At 44.2% G+C, this 20,681-nt stretch overlaps 1 protein-coding gene across 1 annotated transcript in view; it reads right to left on the bottom strand.

Annotated features, from left to right (window-relative positions):
- Nucleotides 1-3,694, bottom strand: part of COL25A1 (collagen type XXV alpha 1 chain) — a gene marked incomplete at both ends in the record, with an annotated part of 290,872 nt that extends 287,178 nt beyond the window's left edge. The window contains 2 exons of the mRNA XM_084204014.1: nt 2,667-2,736; nt 3,302-3,694. Of these exons, the coding sequence (XP_084060140.1) occupies nt 2,667-2,736; nt 3,302-3,694 (463 nt within the window). The remainder of the gene's footprint in view (nt 1-2,666; nt 2,737-3,301) is intronic.
- Nucleotides 3,695-20,681: the final 16,987 nt, after the last annotated feature.

The following is a 20,681-nucleotide window of genomic DNA, read 5'->3' as shown; positions in this document are numbered from 1 at the left end:
TGTAGACTGCTCAGCAAGCTGTGAGCTTGTGATTCTGGCTTCCAATCAGTAACTGAGCCATTCAAACCCAGTTCCCTTTGAATGTGCAGGTTCCATCCATAGAGAGGCAAAAGGGGATGAAAATCTCAAGCTAATCACATCTATGCCAGTTGCATAACTTTAATCCTGAACTAGAGGCCACATTCTCACCCTCCTGTCTGCAGATTGAACTTCCTTCTCTTCTTTTGGCAGAGAGCAATGTAACCTACTTTTACATAATCTTTATTCCTCTTTGAAGAGAATGATAAGGGAAACTATCCTGGTGGCCATTCAGTAGTGACAATTCTCACAGCATTTCAGAGACATTTCAAAAATCACCTCTGTACCATGAAGGCCTTCCAAAGTCATCTCTAACAGACATGGTTTTTATCATTACTGAAACACAGGAAAGAAATGAAGAAGTTGAGAAAAAGGAAACCATGTGAGAAGAAGCAATGTACTATTTGGCTTTGCAAATAGCAGGCAACAGAAAAACCACGGATGTACCATAATACTTTTTCTATTAAACCAAATACCTTTTCAAACATAACTGTAACAGCAACATTAAGGGTTAAACAAAAGCCCATCCTGTGCAGTCAAAAAGGAGTTCAAACAGAGGGAACCAAATGAAGAAGCAACAATTCATTTGCTCTATCCCCTCCTGCTCTGCCTAATGCCTGCAGTTGGGAAGGGACTGTCCTCAGGTGGTGGTGCCACTCAGCCCCTGCTCTCTCAGACGAGGCTCCCAAGATGATTCCATTTTGAGGTAGACACCTGTCCACTGGCAACAAGCATGAGAGCATCAACCGCAAAATGAGGCTACCACATGGCAACATCTTTCAGTCACTACAAAACCTGCTTCCAAATTGAAACAGCTACCAAGAGGTGAAAAGCTCCATATCACATTTCTAATCCCTCCTCTCTGCAACTTTTTTTTGTTTTACTTTGTAATGATTCATGTAAGTTTCCCTGGTCTTATAAAACTTGTTCCCTTGAATATGTTCCCCAAATTGCTTTGACTCTCATGTAGCACGGATTTTCACAATGCATGTGAGAAATATTCTGTTGCTCATTATCTATTTGAAAACACATACTTAAGAAAAAAGGTCAGATAAAAATTGGTATAATGTGGAGCTCTAGTGGTAGTGAAGAAGTAAAGCAGCATGTAACACCAACCATGAAAAAGTAGATACTGACCTTTAGTAGGAAAACAGTAAGTGAAAATATGATAAAAATATGATAACAGATGGATTTAAACAAGGAAGAAAAAGAGAGAAAAAGCTTAGCATCAAATTAAACATAAATTCAGGATCACAGAATGCATCACTGCAAACAACATGATGAGTAACTCTCTTTTCTGCGCACAAACTTGCGTCTTGTAATTCACTGCACTTAAGCAACAGAAAAAATAAGATCAGTTTGCTTATGTTAACCTTAAAGGAAAAAAAAAAAATATACTACAGCAGGAAACCAGTGTTCCTTACCAAAACTAACTGGGAGTTGAGTAATTCTATGCACTCTTTTAAAACTGTACAAGTCACATATATTGTCCTTCCCATGATAGCTGTGGCAACTCCAACACCAGCAAGTACTCTGTTCTCAGCTGTATCATCACAAAAATGGAGTACCAGCCATTGTAGGCAGCTTTAACACTGAGATTCAGCAGTCCCTTCAGAGTGATGAGTTTGGCAGGAATTAAATCCTAAACTAGGAAAGCTCCTTCCTTCCTTATATACCAGTACTATCACACATCCTGCTGGCAAGCATAATCAGCTTAAGTCCTGTTGACAGTCGATATTCCACCTGTAAAGGAGATGGTTTTTCATACAAAGCAAGAGGACATGCAAAGCATCCTCTACATCTAGTGTGCCTCATCACAGAGGATGCTGGAACTCCTACATTCCCTTGTGAAACGCTGGCATCATTTCCTTAACTTCTAAGATGCTAGATGAACTTGGATATAGGTTAGAAGAAGTTTATAAAGCTAAAATAACATTGACAGTTATCAGACTATCACAAAGGAGCACAAAGACCACAGAAACATTGCAGCGTGAATGTACAAACAACTGTACAGTATTAGAAGGGCCCATTTCCAAAGTCAAGCGATATCCCTGGCTGCACAAACACACCCAGTTTTGAGCCTTCAAGAGGAAAAACCTGCAATTCCTTCCTAGGGAAACTGCTTTCCACCAAGACTACAGAAAAACAAGACTGTAAAAGGCTCATATATATATTACTACTAACTTGCAACAGACCCTCCACCTATTTCAATTTATGTTATAAATCATCCAATATTTTTGCTAGGGGCTTTTGCTCCACTTCCCAAGTTGAGTACACAGAGCCTTGATTCAGTACTACCCCATTTAAGACAGAATATATTTCATCTGCTAGAGTGGATCATTAACATCTTCGTAAGTGTTCTTGTTTGGCAACATCCAGCCTAATGAGTGGTTTTCATTAGCATTAATTCCAATCTAGGGCCACAGCGAAAACTAGCCATTCTGGGCTTCACATCTTTTGCATCCAAGGAACAGCTGATTGAAGAGGCATGCCCTGGACCTGATTTAGGTCTATTTCAAACCCGTGGGACACCAAACCGCCCAGAGTTACAAGCCTCCGGGAGGAGATTTCCAAGCTGTGTCTGTTACCTGGTGGGCAGTTGCACTCTGGAGCCGCTTCTCTCGCTACTCGTATTTTTGCCAAGTGCTCGTAGGATTTCTGGGGGCGAGAGAAGCAACATGAGGGCGGGCACTTGGCGAGCGAGCTCGCCCGCCACAGGCAGCGCTCCCGACCGCGGCCGCACACAGGAATTTACCGCTATGCCAGAGGCTGCGCGACCAGCGGCGGCTCCTGGGCCAGGACTCGGCCGGAGGCGTCTCAGTGACCTCACCGCCCCACACCAACAAGGCCAAGCCCGACACCTGGGGTCTCTCGCACCGCCGCCCAAGTGACCCCGCTCTTTCCGCCTGCTCCACACGCGCGGTGCAGAGGCGCAGGGAGGGCGGCAAGTTACAGATGAGAGAAGCGCCTCAGCGGCGGCGCACACACGGTTCCCCCCACGATCCCCATCCCGCCGCTCCCGCAGAACGGGGCATCCCCGGCCCGCTCCTCCCCCGGCCCCGCCGCCCCCGGGGGTTCCGGGCTCACTTTCCCGCTTTCACCTCCCACCCGAGCAGCTCGCCCCGGGCACCCTCCTCATGGCCTCGGCCGCCCCCCCGCCCCGAGCATCCCCCATGCCCCCACACGCACACCGCACGGCAGCGACCACCCCCGTCCCGCACACCTGGGCGAGAAGTCGCTCCACTTTCTCCTGCATCATCGCGTTCAGCTGCTCCAAGGAAAAGCCGGGCAGCGGCGGGAGCGGGGAGGCGGCAGAGAAGCCCCCTCGGGCGCCTTCGATGGCCGCGACCCTGGCCTGGAGGTCGCTGGTCCGCACCCCCAGGTAAACGCAGGAGGCCGCGGCCAGCGCCGAGAGGAGCGCGGCCAGCGCGGAGCCGACCGGCCCGGCCCGCCGGGGGCAGCGGTCCCCGCCGCAGCCGGGCTTCCCGAGGCCGGGCTTCCCGCTGCCTCCGGGCTTCCCGTAGCCATCCTGTCCTGCGGCTCCTCGGCTCTTCCCCTGCGTGCTCGCACACCCTTCAGCTGCGGCAGCTTTGATTTCCTTTCCTCCGCCCCCCATGGAGGCAATTAGTTTACAAACAACGGTAACAAAAATAACAGCAACGAAGTAGGAGAAAAATAAATAACAAAACGGCAAAACAATTTGTTAAAAGAAGAAAAAAAATTTTAAAAACCGCGGCAAGTGGAAGCAAAGCCCGCAGCCGGCTGACACACTTTGAAGGCGAAGCGGCAGCGCGCTCCGCAGCCCGCACCGCACCCGCCGGCAGCGGGTCGCGACCCACCCCGCGGCAGAGGCGAGGGCGGGAGGCGGGGGCGGCGAGCCACAAGCCGGCAGCGGAGCTGGGTGCGAGGCGTGCCCCCGCGGCTTCCAGCCGCCCTTCGGAGGGAGCAGCGTGCTCTGCGAGCGCTTTGCCACTTGTCAGAGAGGTTTTCAGGCGCGGGGCGGGAAGCGCCCCCCCTCCGCCTCCCGCTCCCCTCCCCGCTGCCGCCGCCGCCGCCGGAGGACTTGTTGCTCCCGCTCCACCTGCCTGCCGGCGCCCAGCAGCCGCGCCGCGCCAGGCGGGGAAGCCCGCAGGCGGCAGGCAGCCCGCGCTGCCCCGCTGTCAGCCGCGGAGCCGCCGCCCCGCATCCCCGCCCTCATCGGCATAATTTATTCACCTAGGCGGAGGGGCGGCCTGCGGGCCGCGGGGGGCTCTCTTTGCATAATGCATGCACGGCGTGCAGGACATCAGACTCACAAATTAGGAGGGCGAGGGTCGCAGAGGCCTCGGGAGGGGCTGCCATGCCGGCTTGTGCCGGGGAGGGGGCGGCAAGGGGCGGCTGGGCGCGCCGGGGCAGCTCCGGAACACAGAGCAAATTTACGGCGGTTTATGGCTGGGCTGCCATGCCCACAGTGCGGGCATAAAGCACGGGAGTGCTCCGTTGTCCCGTTCTTTTTTTAGAGTGCGGAGGATAAACGTGTATAACTCACCGTCGCAGGTAGGCGATGTGAGGGCTCACTTCCAAAGAGGCAGCCTGCACTAACTTCCTATTGTATGAATGTTTAATTTTAGCCAGTTTTCTTTCTGCTTGTTTATTTATCAAGTTGCTTCTTCACTATTCCATGCACACTGTGAAGTTTTCATTGTGCCTGATTTGGTTGACTAGAGAAGGAGCATCAACATCCAGAGAATGGCAGGTTTGGCCTGATGGGAAGCTTGGTGGTTTCTGGTCCTTTCTTCTCTGCCTCTTACTGCCCAAATGCTGCATTGACCTGCTGTAGTTTGGTTCTCACCTTGGCAGTACTGCAGTGCATGTCCTATAAGGCACTTTTGTGTGACATTTCTTGTGTTGGGTACACTTTCTGATCCAGAGAATCTTCTCAAAGCAGGAGCAGATGTTGAAAGAACACATAGCTCACCCAGTTTGGCATTTACTCATATAGCACATACGAGATATGTGATGAAAAAGAGATTTGTCCAGCTATGGCACTTCTCAGACAAGACCAAGAGTGTTGGTTTGTACTGTGAATCAGATTTCCTTATGGAATCATATTTGTGCAGTTTTATTACCTATTGTTTCCCAAGTATTCAAGCAGTCACAACTGCCATGAAGACATGGATCCAAAAAAGCTCTGTGGGTTTCAGTCTAATTACTTAGACTTTTAATGAAGTGTACCAGAAGTTCATAGCTGGTAATTTATTCTTCATCATTTGTCTCTTCTTTCTAAATAAAAAGTTTTGTGTACTCTAGTAAGAGGGAAGAAACCATGATTACATAGCCCTAGGTGATGGTTTCTTCACAATAAGCAGTTAAGGGTTGCAAGGGAGAGTTTACAAACAAATTCCACCAAGCAGCACATACCTTATGGTCAGGATTTGGGAATAACAACTGCACTTTTCAAAACAAAGACTTGCTCACAGACTATCTGTCGGCAATAAAAAGCTGAAATAGTATTTGGAATTAATAAACTGACAGCAGAAAATAAGTAATACCGACATGCTCTTATTTGGCGCTCAGCATGAGCTCCCCAAGTATGGTATGAGCAGTGCCCAGGCTGCCTCAGAGTGGCTGGCAGCATGTGAGGCACTGGGAGCCATTGGCGCCAGCTCCAGCGCTTCACATTACCCCCTGTTGTTAGTAGCCAGCACCATTACTCACCCCTGCTCGTGGTGACATCCAGCAAAGTAACCCTGCAAACCCTCGGGACGTGATTGCCAATTTCTGCGGGGGGTCAGTGAGGCGCCGCGGGGAGCAGGACGGCTGCCCTCAGCCCGCTGCTGCCTCACAGCAGCACTGCCTCGCTTGTGGTGCACAACTGGGCGCTGCTCATCGGGGCCAGGGTGACATCTCTTCCTGGGATCAGCTCTTCTTATTTCAGGGCAGGTACACACATCCTCTGGCTGCTTCAGTGCCCCACATGGGGCACAGACAACCCCGTACCCATAGGTCAGTGTGATGTGGCTCAATGATTTGCTTGGCCAAATGATGCAGTTTTTCTGCCCAAGCATCTTTCTGTCCCAGCATCATGCCATGGGTTCTTTTTGGACAAGGCATATTCTACATCAGAAATTTAATAGCCTGACACAGAAAATCCCATTAGATTTGCATATACTTGCCATCATAAAGGTTGCCAAATGAGCCAAATTACCATGTTTCTAAGGGTTACAGTACAAAGCCATTTTACTATTGAATAGCAATCCCATGCTAGATGTTTTTTATTCTGAAGAGGTATGATGGGAAACCTTTATTTTTTTCTGTCAGAGACAAAAAGAAAGATCTGCCAAGCTAGAATCAAAGTCCAAGCCGGGGAAGCAGAACTCTAAAATACCCAAGAAATTGTTTCCATGCTCTTTCTCACAATGGGTAGCTATACTTCTATACAACTGGGAGAAATGCTAGCCCTGCCTGGTCTCAGCTCTGAAAAGAGATGAGGTTTATGCTCATGTGTACATGGGTCTGCTCAAACATATCCTCAAACAAAGGGAAACATGATGAAGAAGAGCAAGAGGAGAAAGAGCAGTGTCAAGTCTTCCTCATTGCCCCAGTTAAAGTTACATTTTTCTTTTTGCTAAAGCTTGGTTCTCAGAAAGATGTCAGCTAAAAGTTTGTTAAAATGCTTAGAAATTACTTGATAATGGCTGAGTTAGAGAACAAATTATTTCCCATACCTTTTTCCCTAATGTGTTTTCACCTAGAAATAGATAACAGAGTTTTTGAAAATGCAAATTAGCATTGTCCTCTGCTTGCAGCAAAACCATGGTGATTTTCCTGATGGAGGCATTATTTATCCACTTCACGACAAGGTTGGTCCAGAACAGACTGGACTGGACTGCAGAATCCAAGCAGCAAGCTAAATTATGCACAGTCTGATTAAATCTAGCACAGGAGTTGTTTGTGTAGGTGAAGAACATAACACAGATGTTTTACCTGTTATAAAAATCTCCGATCACGTCTGCCCGAGTTGAGAGCATTAAAGCAGCCATACCCTCCCATGCTCAGTTACTTGATACCATCAAGTGGACGACCAGCAGCTTTGCAGTACGCTTGTCCCATCTAAACACAATCAACCAGAGGAAAAAAGTGTTAAGGCACAGCGTTTGCTGCTTTTGCCAGCTTTCCACAAGCGGGAGGCAGAGCAAATCCAGGACATGGATATGCTCAGTGCCAGTGAGCCTGCTTCTTATTTTGCAGCCATGATGATGCCAGAGTCAAGAAGGCATCTACTTAGGATCGTAACTAAGATTAAAACCAGATTGTTGTAGCACTTTTGAGAATGCTATCCATGCAATGAAAGAACAGAGTTTCTTCTTTTTTTTTCCCTCTCTATCTTAAAAAAAGCCACTATATTTTTAACCTTTTTTATTGGTGAAGATTTATGGGTCTTGAATTAGAGGGAGTAACTTGGTCTAACGAGTTAAACTTCTATTCCAGGAGTAAACCAGACAGCACTTCATATGGGCAAGCAGTAATTTAACTGCTTGCTGTCAGGAACTGTATCTCAGATGTTGCTGGTCACATTTAAGATACACCGTGCTAGTTTACCTAACAAAACACTTAAAATGCTTTAAAAGCCTATTTTTTATCTGATAGCCAGAATACAGCAGCTTGAAATAATACCTGTGCACTAGGTATTTTGAGCTGGCCACAAACACATACAGGTAGAGTATGTGAGTATGTAAGAAATGGCAAATCTGCAGCACTCCAACTCAAACAGTACCAAAAGGAGGAGTATTTTAAGTAAGGTCTGCTTGAAGTGCTCATGCGCAAAGACCTAAGGCAGCCACACTTCCCACCAAGAGGGAAGTGCTCTGGCTTTGAAGACTCAAATCTCTAAAGGCCACATTTCAGCAGATCTTGTATATGACCAGGCCAAAGGTATTGACACAAGATGCTACTGTTTGCATTTCATGGGTCTGTGTTTGAAGATGTGGATGGTGTTTGCAGATAACAGTTTTCCACCAGACAGGACTAGTGTCTGGAGTTCTTTCCATATTTTTATGTCTACAGCATGATGTATTCTGGCTGACCAATCTACAGTCCATTACTGGATTTCTTTACCAGATGCAACATAAACTTGTGACTAAAACAGATGTGTGAAAAACAAGCATTCATCTGCTGAAACAACAAGCTATGTTCAATTTGTGATATATATTGCACGTATGATCAGGAAAGGCAGAAGGCAGGGAGTAAATACAACTAGGGACTGGAGTCTGGGACCTCAAGTTAGAGCTGAGGTGACACACACAAAGATAAATGCTCAAATGGTTAATAATGGTTACGCAAACCCTTCTTCTGCAGAGGTTCCCACTTTCAAACTGAGTTTATATATTATTCATTCTATGTGGAGCCAAATTGTATCTGCATTCTGCTTCTTTCTCCATTCATCTCTCTCCTGCTCTCTCCTGCCTTCAAATTGGAATGCATCTTGCACCCTAAATGAGATTTAACTCAACTTTTGTATACTTATATAGGGAAAATGCAAGGTGGAAGCAGAATCCAGCATTTCTCTCACTTCTTAGCTCTCTGGCAGGTTAGGTAGTATGGTATTTCTCATCAACCTGCTCATAATATCTGCCAAGATAGCTCAGAATCACCAGAAAAACAACTTACTTCACTGTTTTGGGAGGAAAGTTGGAAAAGCCTTTCACTTTCAAATATCCAAATTGATTGCCTTCTGTCACTTTAAATTTAGTATAAGCACATTACAGTATACATGATGCAGTACATTAATATACTTAGCAGATGGATAACACTTGCTCGTGATTTAATACTTAGATATACTCATTTCACATCTACTGTACAAACACTTCATATATTTGGATTTTAAGTCAGACTTATCTTCTGACTAGTGGCAATTGAGTCACATGAGCATAGGATTTAGTTTATTAGTTTCCTAACCTTACTGGTATTTTGGCAAACCTGATATTAAAAACAAAACAATAAGGAAAAAACCCCAAAACCTTACATCTGGATTTTAATATATTTCACAGCATTTCCTTTTCAACATGATGAAACCAGCTCTCCTAGACCTACAAACTGATTCAAGACAAAATTCAAACCCTGTATGTCATTCTTTACTAAAATTCACGTGAATGTGTTACAAAACACTTCATAACAGATAAATGAACTGTCTTGCATTTTTCATAGATTCAAATACTTGCTTTAAAATGCAGCTGATTCTTGGGAAGCTCTGGTAAGAATTTTACTGAATGGAGAGCCGTCATCAGAAACTGGGATGAGGAGACCAGACCTGAGAACCTCAGACAGACAAAAAAAAAGATCTCCTTGCCCTGGCTCCAGGCCAATTAATATCCCTTGGTTCCCTGATCTGTTTATTTGTGTATGAATGAACACCACTGGAATTCCTGGGTCGTGGTGAAAGGCTGGGAGGACAAAGTTTGGACTAAGAGTTTCTGAGCCTGCAGAGTCCTATATTAACACATAACTTCACTCACGTCTGTAGTCTGATCCAAATCAATAGGATTAGTCATGGAAGTAAACTTTCACATGTGCTGGAGTATTTGGAGGGTGTAAAAACGCCAATACGAGGGACAAGATGAATGCAACACAGAAAGCTAATTATACAGCAGAGAAATTCTCTTCACCTTGTTAATTCCAAATTTCTTGTGTGCAGAAGCAGTTACATTTAAGAAGAGCTTGTTGAGTGTTTTTTCTCCAAGAAATTATTACGATAAAGAGTTAACTGCTGAGAGATCTCAATGGAAAGCACCCCTGAAAAAGGCAGCAGTAGCTCTGAGTACATTTTTATGCCCCACCACAGCTAGAAGAAATGTAAAGTTCCTGCGGGATACTGACAAATATAGAACCATTATAATGCAGATAAACTAACATTTCTATAAGTACTGTCAATGATTTACATACTTGAAATAGGTGGAAGCTTCTAAAATTTACAGACTTGGGTCAAAGATGGACAAGATTATTGTGGAATAAGCAAGGAGGAATAAGAAAAGGCAGAAGACAGAAGGAGGAAGGTCTGATTGCCAAATTAAAAGGAAGGTGTCAGGAAGCAAGCAGAATTAAAATCTCTAAATGGATTTTAAGAGGGTGAAGGAGGTTGTTGCAGCAGGAAATCTTCCTTGGTTCAGTGGATGGTGTCCTCCAAGTGACTTAAAGACAGATCAAGTCCGATGATTTCCCCCTCCCCTCCCCCCACAATTTGGAAATAGTATATTCTGAATAATTTACCTGGAACAAAATTTCTTCTTATAAGAACTGCATGTCTGATAATCAGTGCATCATTTTACACTGTCATCCACAATTCTGCTCAGGGCTGTGTCCTTCTCTCTCTTTAACTCAATTACTGTGATGCTACCAAATGAAAATCTCTACCACAATGTCCATGACACTTCTGGAGGTTTCTGTTTTATGTTGCTAGGCCTGAAGAAGGCAGTGGTGGGCTCAGAAGATTTGTCTTTTCTAATTGGTTGTTGCATCTTTCATTATTTCACTAAGATCTGGGAACAAATGTCTACAGGCTCACTACTACCTTCCAGACAGTCTCATCACAGGAAAAAAGCATTATATCATTCAGCAAATTGTGAAAAAGTCAGTGCTCTAAGCACAAATTCTCTGTCATAACTCCCAAAGCTGTGGTATGATGAAAGGGAAGTCTGAAAACTAATTTTAATTTCAGATTTGGTTTCCTGTGTTACAGAATTCAATGAAATGTTGATATAATTTTTTAAATAAAGGATGACAGGCAAATTTACCCTGCTCTTCTGAGGACAAACAGAATTCAGTCAGAAGAGAGATTCTGGATAAAATACAAAAAATTCAAACAGATCAAACTTGGATCAAAATAAATCACAATTTTGTTTTGGTTTTTTTTCAGAGCTAATCCCTAATTTGACAAGTTCCATCAATGGTGGTCCCCTCCTGTTATTCAAGTACATTTTCAAAATGCTCTGCCATTATCAGCTGAAGATTTTAATGCACTTTTGAAGGACATAAAGTTTGCTGAGAAATTGTTGCTTACTCATACAAAATGGCCAAACAAAAAACCTTTCTTTCCTGATCATGCTGAGATCAGTTGTATATAGTATCTCCTTTCCTGGTAAGAAAAAAATGTCCAACTGCATCATGGGGGGAAAAAAATCAAACACAAAACCGACACGCAAACAAACAAACAAACAAACAAACAAACAAACAGAAAATCCTTCTTTTAAAGGCATATTAGCTTCTGCAAAATAACTGCTTATCTTCTCTGGATCAGAAGGAAGTAAATCTTAAGATGCCTGCAAATGCATGACAAAACCTACACAGCAGGGTTACTACTACAAGGTGTAAAAGAAGTGTGTATTATGGATTTCACTTCTTTTTCAGAGGTTTTGAGGGGACATCCTGGTTTTCTTACACCTTTTATCACCACCAAACTGCCAGCTGCCAGATCACCCACTTTCCCTCTCTTTGCAATGAGCTTCAATCAATCTGCCACTCTGCAGAGTGGGAGCACAAGGAGATGGTCAGCAGGCTTTTCAGAGCTCCTGGCTTGGTGACTCGCTATGCATCTCTTTCTCTCTGCAGAGAGAAAGGAGGGGGGGAAAAAATCTCAGTTCCTTGAAGGCTACAAAATTGTAAAAGACTTTAAAGGGTGTTCTGTAGGGAATGGGATGGTCAACCATTGAGGCTGATTCCAAAAATCAGTGTTAGAGGTCTCTTTCCATCTATGAACAGCGCTGTGATCTCTTCCATGTAAAATTATTGGAGGAGGAGGTTGGGGTAAGATAGCTGCCATACCTAGACAAAATTTAAGTTATTATGAAAATTACAGATCTGGGATATCTGAGCACAGCCTCTGAGAGCTGCAGAGCTAAACAATTAAGCTGGTGGTCAGAAAAGTGTCTGAAACCTTATCACAAACATTTAGGACATTTTTCCTTGCTGTGTGTAGAGAGATAAAGGAGGCCAGTCAGGAGATACTATCAGCTAAAGAATCCATAGATCTCCTGTAGATTTCACAAGAATAAGCACAATAAAATAGCCGGCTGCTTGGGATTACAGGTCCCAGCCTCGTGTCTGCATCATCTCAGCTCCATCAGGCCGCCAGCTGCCAGAGCCTTTACTGAATCGTTCAGGGGCACAGATTCCTCAAATTGCTGTCATAGACTTCTTGTAGCTGTCATATTCTTTACACTACTTGCGTTATTTTTATGCCAAAGGTAAAGTAAAACTGCTTTAGGTAAAGTAAACTGCTTTGTCTTCCTGATTTTCTGTGCCTGTAAGAAAATTTAAGTCTTTGATGATAATTATGGCTATGGAGGTCTAACCTAGCCAGTACTGACATAAGGGAGAGAGGGACTGCTAGGAAATGTCTCAATTTACCAACCTAGGTATAACTCATGCTCCTCAGTCCTGGAGCTCTTCCTGCAGGACTTCCATTTTCCACAGCCCTGCTATGCTTCTTTCTCACCCAGAGCCCTCCACATGTACACTTTACAGAAAGTTGCACTGCTGCATTATAGATGTGTGTTTAGATATCAACACCAAACTTCCTGCTCCTCTAACTTTCCAAGATTGATTGCACTGTCAAAAGCAGTCAACTGAAAGTTATATGTGAGTTAAATGCTCTCTGTCTTAGACTCTCAGGGAGTTCTGAGACCCTATCTTCATAAGTGAGCAGGAATATACTGTAAACTGCTCATATGAGATCAACAGCAAATGTGAGTATTGGTGAGGGCTGATAAAGGAGAAAGCTGGAGGACAGGGTTAACCCTACATTAGCATTGCAGAAAGCAACAATGAGGAAAATATGAAGAAACAAAATTTACTACAGCCTTTTATTGTTAAGGACAATGCTCCTAAAGGCTGTTTCTTGATGGAGCAGAAGTAGGACCAAGAGAAGAGAATGGACAGGCTTTGATGGTGGGGGTGGTAGCATTATGGATGAAAAAGCAGAGGAGCATAAAAGATCTATGATGGTTACACAAAAGACTCTATATCCATATATACCGGGACTGTGAGCAGATATAGTAACTTTAAAACTTGTATTTTACCAGCTGACTGGAGGACATGATGAAGACATCTTGTCTGGGCTCAGCAGATCTTAAGATGAAGATGGTGCCTCTCACATGTGGAGAGATTTTCCTACACACAGTGCTGTGAATGTCTTGTAGCAAGAAAGTGTTATATGGACGTAAGAAAGAGTGTCTTCCAGCTGAGAGCTTTGTTCTGGGTTGGTTAAAACCTCTAAAAACATGTCTTTCTGATGTTTCTGGTTAATAACAGCATAAGTCCAAAATTAAAACCGTCCTTGTGTTGAGGGACAGAAACAACCCCAGTGGGCTTTGGGAGTAGCATTCCCCCAGTGAGGAAGGAAAGGGAATGTTTTGATCACTGCAATTGAACTATTTTCTGCTTGATGTGGAAGGCCAGGTGGGTGAGCAGAGTAGCAGAGCACAGAAAGGCTCTCTGGAGAAAGATCTATTATTTTTGGGGTTCAGTCTCCTGAATCAAAGGGAGGGAAAAAAGGTTTGGGCAGAAGTCCTCTCCCAGGGTATTTACTTGTATGTCTGCTTTCTGACACATACCTACTCAACATCAGCACTCCAGTGGTTTTTGCCTGACATCATATTTAGATAAACTATCCTCCTGAAACAGCAGGATGATTTGTGTATAATTCTTCATTTTTATTGAATGTGGACTTCTACTCATTTAAGAAACCTTGGGCTCTTAATTTTCCATTTCATCTTGCCCTTGAGGATACTTTGGTTCTGCTGTATTTTTCTGTACTTGTCTGTCCTCTGTGATTTTAAGTGCTTGAGACTTATTAAATATAAAAGCTCTTTGATATCAGCTGGAGCACAGCTGAGGATTAAGCCTGCCCCTCAATGCTCTCTCTGCCTGCTGCTGTCATGTGTAAATCCTATGTAGGAATCACTCCCTTCCAAAGAAATCAGCTGTAGCCTGCGTGAAGCATAGCAGATGCTTTGCAAAAAGATCAGAAAGGAAGTGAAGATACCTTTTCCAATGAACTTCGTGATGAATATAAAATCCGGCATCAGAGCAGCTTCCCGCAGGAAACCAGCAAATAGGCATCCACAGCTCACTCATCTATAAAATGCCTCCTGGAATCTTTAATGGCTGTAAGCAAGCACCTGTCAGCCCCGTGCCATGTGGGGAGAGCTGGAAGCAGCGTGGTAGCAGCAGTGCCCACAGGAGCAGTGCTGGCAGGCTGTGCTGCTCCTGACAGACCCATTGCAGCCACCCAGGAGCATCTGGGAAATGCCCCGGCCGGGCATTGGGCTCAGCTGACCCCAGCTCAACCAGTGAAGCCTCACAGCATCACACTTCTACGTGTAACGACTGCAAGCAATGATACCCTAATCTCCAGAACGTAAGAAATTCTTTAAAGTTTCTAAGACCAAAGCAAACTGGTAATATTGGTCATCAAAAGGTAATGAAATTTGGCTGTAATGTAGGAATCTACTTTTTCTGGCCATGCTCGAATATTTTGCTGCCAAGGTTTCCTCAGCTGTACTTTACATTTTAGTTATTTGAGTCCCCATTAATGTGTCTGTTCTGGAACTAATTTTTAGGTGGTTTACCCACAGGAATACCAGCCCATATGCTTAAAATAAAATGGGGGATATACACACATAGAAAGAAGGATTTATTTTTGGGTTTTTTGCAAGTGATAGTATGCCTCCATGTGATTACAACGTGTAAAAAACACTCCAAAGCCTTCTTCTCAATCTGTATTTATAGGAAGAGTCCCATGCACTTATAAAAGAGTGAAGAGTTCTGAAACCATACCATAAATCAGCAGTAAAACTTCATGAGCTACAACTGTGATGTAAAGTTTCTTGGACCAATATGAGAGTCCAAGGGCCTTTGCAGCCTCTTGGTTAGGGTTAGGGTTAGACTGCAGCTGTGCTGCAGTCCAGTTGCTCCTCAACACTCAACCATAATCAAACTCCTGTTCTGCTTCTCAAGGGAGCTGCATGTTGCCCTAGTGCCTTCATCTGAAGGCTGGTTTGTTTGGGTTTTGGTTTTTGTTCTTGTTTTTTTTGGGTTTTTTTCACTAGAAGCTCATTTGAAAAGATATATTGACAAAGAAATACAGATAAGCTATGGGCAGGCTTACTGCTGCTGCCGTTCATACCCTTTTGAATCACAGCACGTTGGTGCAATCAGCTCTTCAAAGGAGTCTGCCTGAATGTTTCTTCTTCCAGATTTGATGCTAACATGTACTGATTTATTACAGTCAGGAGCTGGGACCCATCAAAATCACCCTCTGTGTTTATGTCACACCTTCACTGTTTTCTCTTGTGGCTCCTGTGATCCTCCCCCAATTTAAGGCCTGTCTCATCTTCCCCTTAGCTCAGAGGCAGCATCCTTCTTTCCAGCAGTTTGTCCCCTTTCCAACTGCAGCTGCAATGCTGCCCCATACAAGCTCTGTAGGTCTCTGCAGAGCTCTACTGCCAAACCACCATTGACGACAGACCTGTTACATCTACCTGAACACTTTGAGAAGGATTGTAGCTCAGTACAAACGTTTGCAGTGCTGTCTCTTGACCTGTTGTGATGGTTGTGACTGTTGTGATGAAACAGTGATGTGCTGATGGAAAGGGATGTGTGTTCACAGCTATCTGTTGGCAGAAGCTCCTTGTGGGCTACATAATGGCATTGCCACAGGTCAATGAGATCTGCCAAAGGCAAAGAAGTTACCTGAATTTAGGGTATGACTCTCACATCAACTCTTTATTTCCTCTGTTTTATTGATCTTATTTGGTTTTCCCAATGGCTTATTCTGTGCATTCTGAAGTCTGCATTTTTTTATCATTTAAGCAACTTGTTTTGTCTACCTCTTGTGTTGATGTGAATTTTGTAGGATCCTATTTAAGGCCACAAAAATCACTGTTCTTTCCCATGAGCTGCATATTCAAGTCCCATTAATGTTAAATAGGATTTCAGAGAATGTATTGAGGGAAAATAATCTTCTTTAACACCTCTTTCAACACACCTATTTTATTTCTTTGGCATTTCTTACCTCTTGAAGCTATTTCCTTATTTTCCTGTCTAAACAAGGGTAGACCGCATCTCACTCTTCTAACATGACTCCCTCCCTCCCCTCTTGAGGACCCTCAAGGATGCCAGGCATATGGCTCTTTGTGCTGTTTTCTTTTTCACTTCCATTTAAGAGATGCTGTTTGCTTCCTCTCCAAACCCATTTTCATTCAGAGACCAAAAATGCTTCCCCTCTGTTTTGATCTGAAAAGGAACATGTACTTGCCTGAAGCCATATGATGTTCTAAGACTCCTATAAAGATTCATTTATTTATTAGCCTTCTTTGAGCTTGAAAAATACCACCCTTTTTTTTCCCACAGTGTCTTTAATCCTTAAGTACTTCACAAGTTACAGCTCTAGCACTGACGGAAAAGTGCTGTGGGCTGTAGGGTTGGGCAGCCCTGCTGGAATAGATGGCTTCATGTGGGTCCTTTTGGGAAAGGAAGTGTTTTCCTATGAAGTTCAGTCTCAGTCCATGGGCAGGGATGCTGCTTGTGGCAGGCAGAATGAGGGGTTAATACCCAGTTTCATGTTCTGTTTCCTTCTTGAAATAGTAGCATAAGCCATCAAGTGCCATTTCTACATAGCTCCAAAATAATAAACAGCATTTCTGTACTCAGATGAACCAGTTAGCTCCAGCCTTTGATTAAATTGTTTTTCCATTATCCAACAATGAATTGTTAAATGAGTTGGAATCTGCTCTGGACTAAAGATGTCTTTTCTATAGTACTAATTGCTTACAAAGTGGAACAGAATACCAAGGATGTGGAGGATAGGTCACCTGCATGAAATTTAGTTTTAAAGGAAAATGATCTGGGCAAATATGAACCGTAGCTTAGAAATCTTAGAAAGAAGGCACTTAACACTTGAGATTTTGAGGATGTTGCAAGTTATCATATATGACTTCTTTAGCTGCATGTAGCTAGCTTCCAGAAATGTCTGAATGGCTGCACAGTTTACAGTTACCTGGGTAGTATGCTGGTCACAATTTCTAGTTTTGTGTGAGGAGTACAAGGCATTTCTAGCGTAGTCATTGCCATTTTTTGCAATGATTGTTAGTTAATCCCAGCAATCTCATGTGCCTGTGATATGAATCAGTAATTGCACATGGCCAATTAACCTTTATTTCCCAGGTGAGAGAAGAAGCGGATAGGGTAATGAAGGAGTGCTTAATAAAGTATCATTCCATCTGGAAAAGTTACAGCACTGGAGGGTGAGAGAGAACAGGGACCCTATCTTTGAAGACAGAACTTCAAAGATGTACATAATAAAGGGGCTGTGTGAGCCATACACAGGGATACCAGTAATAGTCCCAGTGCTGAGAGGAAAATTACTACATTGCTGTTTGCTTTTTACTATTTTTTATATTTTTCCCCCTCCTGTTAACAGAGGCCTTGTGAGCACCAACAAAGTAAGAGCTTTGGCTCACATTGGCTGTGCAGCTGCAGGGCTGTGCTGCAGGGCTGCCCCTGGCTGGGTGCTCTGCTGCAGGCAGCTCCTCTGCAGCAAGCAGGGCCCAGCAGCACCCAAGCACCTCAGCCATGCAGCGTGGCAGCCCACCACAAACAGACTCTGGAAGCAGCTTTCTGAGCCATCACCTTATGCCAACATGCTGACTTGTCCCTGGCCTCTGCTATTCCTCCTCAAGTCAAAATACACAATCACTCATGCCATGGGCTTCCTCTTTAGGCTTTTGTTCATGTCTTTATTTTTCTTCTGGGTGTGCTTTCTTCAGCTATTGAGCAGGACTATGTAGCCAGAAATCTGAGAATGTCTCAGAGTGAAACACTTTCCTCTGGTCCTTTTCTGCAAGACAGCACCATGGGTGGCAGCTCCTTCAGAGAGGAGAAAGAATGAGAAAAGTTCTTGTCCTCCAGATCTCAGAAGTGTTTGAAAATGTGAGTACTGAAGTCTCAGACCATTAGTGAATTTGAAAATAAATTAGTTTATGTGCTTTGAAGATTTAGAGGCAGTCTCATCCCTTTTTAATGAAGACCTGCCATATTTGTGCTTTTTGAATTTTTCCCATTGGCCAAACAGGTGATTTACCTTCTATTTGTTCTCACTGCTGCTGATACCACAAACACATTTACTAAGGCAGGCAGGCACCTCTGGCACATCAGGAGGCAGAGGGGTTGGGTTTGTCTGAACATTATGCAGAGCCTTGTCATGCCTGACCTACTGGCCATTGTGAGGAGCTCAGACTGGGAAGAAAACACTCCTGGGGTGCAGCACCAGGAGGAAACAAGATGACTCCTCCTCATTCACCAGGCTGGAATATTGGGGGATTATCTGCAACATCCAGGGGAACCTTTAGCCAATGCACTATTAAATTAAATGGCATAATTGTCAAAAAGAGCACGGAGCATTTCCATGCTGCCTGCTGTGCTTCACAGGCACATGCAGATCTTCACCAACATGTCAGTGTGTACAGTGGCACTGAGCACGGAGAGGAAAGGCAGGAACCAATTAAGGTTTTACTGTGTTACCAGATCACCAGCAGAGAGGCAGAGACAGAAAGGGGCACCTTTGGTCTGTACCCCTGCCTACAGTGACAATGAGAGGTGCTCAGCTGCTGCTGCCCCACAGGCTGGGCAGACATTAATGGGCTTGCTCAGACCAGGAGTGTGCTTTTCGAGTGAATTGCCTGATTACCTTCCATTACCATGTTCCATTGGCAGTCTGGGTGCACAAATCTGGATGCCTCCTTGCTGGAACAAAATGGGATGATGTGGCTGGGTGTGAAACTGGGGAGAAAGCCCCTGAAGGCAGTTCAGTGCCAATGATGTGTCAGGAGCACCCATGATCCTGACCTGCATCTTTGCAGGGATCATGGCAAGGAACAGGTCTTAAACAGGTAGGAGTTTCCAGGAACTAAGGAAGTTCTTGATGGCTCCATGTGCTTAATGTAGTGAAACCTTTATGTTACTTTTAGGTCCAGTTTTCACAAGTGAGGTGTGAACACAGGCTTTGTTTTTTAAAGGTGTGACTCTTCCTCTGCAAGCTGTTTGAAATATGTGCCTCCATGTTCAGTGTGCCAAAATAAATGTTCTGCTACATTCTGATTCTGGTTTGGATTTTCCTTCTGAGTTTTAAGCCAGTAATGTGCAAAGTTACAAATTTGGTATCAGTGTTCAACACCATCAAATAAATGATACTTCATGTTGCTTTGGTCATCTTCCCTCTTCCCCTTAAGTTTTTGGCCCATACATTGCTAAGAAAATTATAGGGAAAGGAAAGTCTTAGAAAGAATCATTACAAATAATTAGAGAAAGAATAACTATCATTTTCCTTTTTTGTTGTTTTTTGAGAGAAGCCTATATTTTGCTTAGGTGTCAAAAATAAGCCTAATTTCTTTTTTCTTTTTAACAAGACTGCTGATCATGCTGGTAAAAGTTGAGAAGCAGTACAGGCTTTATTTAAACCCTCAGCTGCTCAGGTAGCCACCAAATATAGCTGAGCTCTTACAGGAACTGCTTATAGGATTCTAGTATTGTTTAGTTTGAATACAAATCCTAGTTCTAGGGTTTCATACCACAACTAGATTTAATGTAAGTGAGATTCTGATCAGGAGCCAAGCTCCACATCTGACCAAATCCAAATATGTCAGAATCCCAAAATGTATTTTAAGTATATCATATAACAGACCCTCTGAACATCATAAAAATTTATGTGATAAATATAACCAAATAGGAATATTTTCATAAATAACTGAGTTCTTGTGCCATTGAGCCCTTCTGCCATGGTGTTGAGGGTCAGATCCTTATCCATCTGTGCAGAATGGGCTTCCATCATGCTTATGAACTTGGACTGCTCCAAAGCCACGCTCAAAGGGCACAACATCAATTGCAGAGACGAGAAAAGGAGCCGAACATCTCAAATGCTACGAGCAGCGCGAAGCTGCTGCGCAGGAGGGGCCCACGCTGAGCGCTGCTGATGCTCAGGGCAGCTGCGAGGCACCCGTTTGTCTGAGAGATGCGGCACCGCGGCTCCAGCGCCTGCTCTCCGTGCTCCCCGCAGGTGGTTACCAGGCAACACCGCAGCTCCACACCCGCCTTGTCCTCCCTGCCACGGCGGGGATGCATCCCTCGCTGCTGCTGCTGCTACTGGGAGGGGGAGAAATTATTTTGGAGGAGGGTGGGAGGAAGGTGGCCATAAATTAAGGGGATTTATATATCCCCCTACCCACTAGATTGCTGCAGATCAGCTGGCTGGTACTTGTAGATAGTCTTCAAGGAAAATTCAGGGATCTGAGTTCAATCATTTCACAGCAAATGGGATTACTGTGAAAGGAGAAAGATTCCAGATGCTTGCTCTCCTCGCAAAAGAGCTAATGCTCTTGCCTGATTTTTTAGACTAGGCAATTGTAGCACCTGCCTTTCCTGAGCTGTGCAATGACGCAGCTCACCCTTGCAGTGACCTTCAAAGGCGAAAACAAAAAGGAGGAAATAGCTTGTATGCAGAAATACCTACAACACATCTTGCAAGGAAAGACTCGGCAGAGCGCTTGCCTGCCGGCTATAGCTGATGGGATGGG

The sequence above is a fragment of the Fringilla coelebs genome (genome assembly GCF_963513975.1).
Source record: "Fringilla coelebs genome assembly, chromosome: 4".
NCBI classification, from domain to species: Eukaryota; Metazoa; Chordata; class Aves; order Passeriformes; family Fringillidae; genus Fringilla; species Fringilla coelebs.
This window is presented reverse-complemented; position numbering and strand designations above follow the sequence as displayed.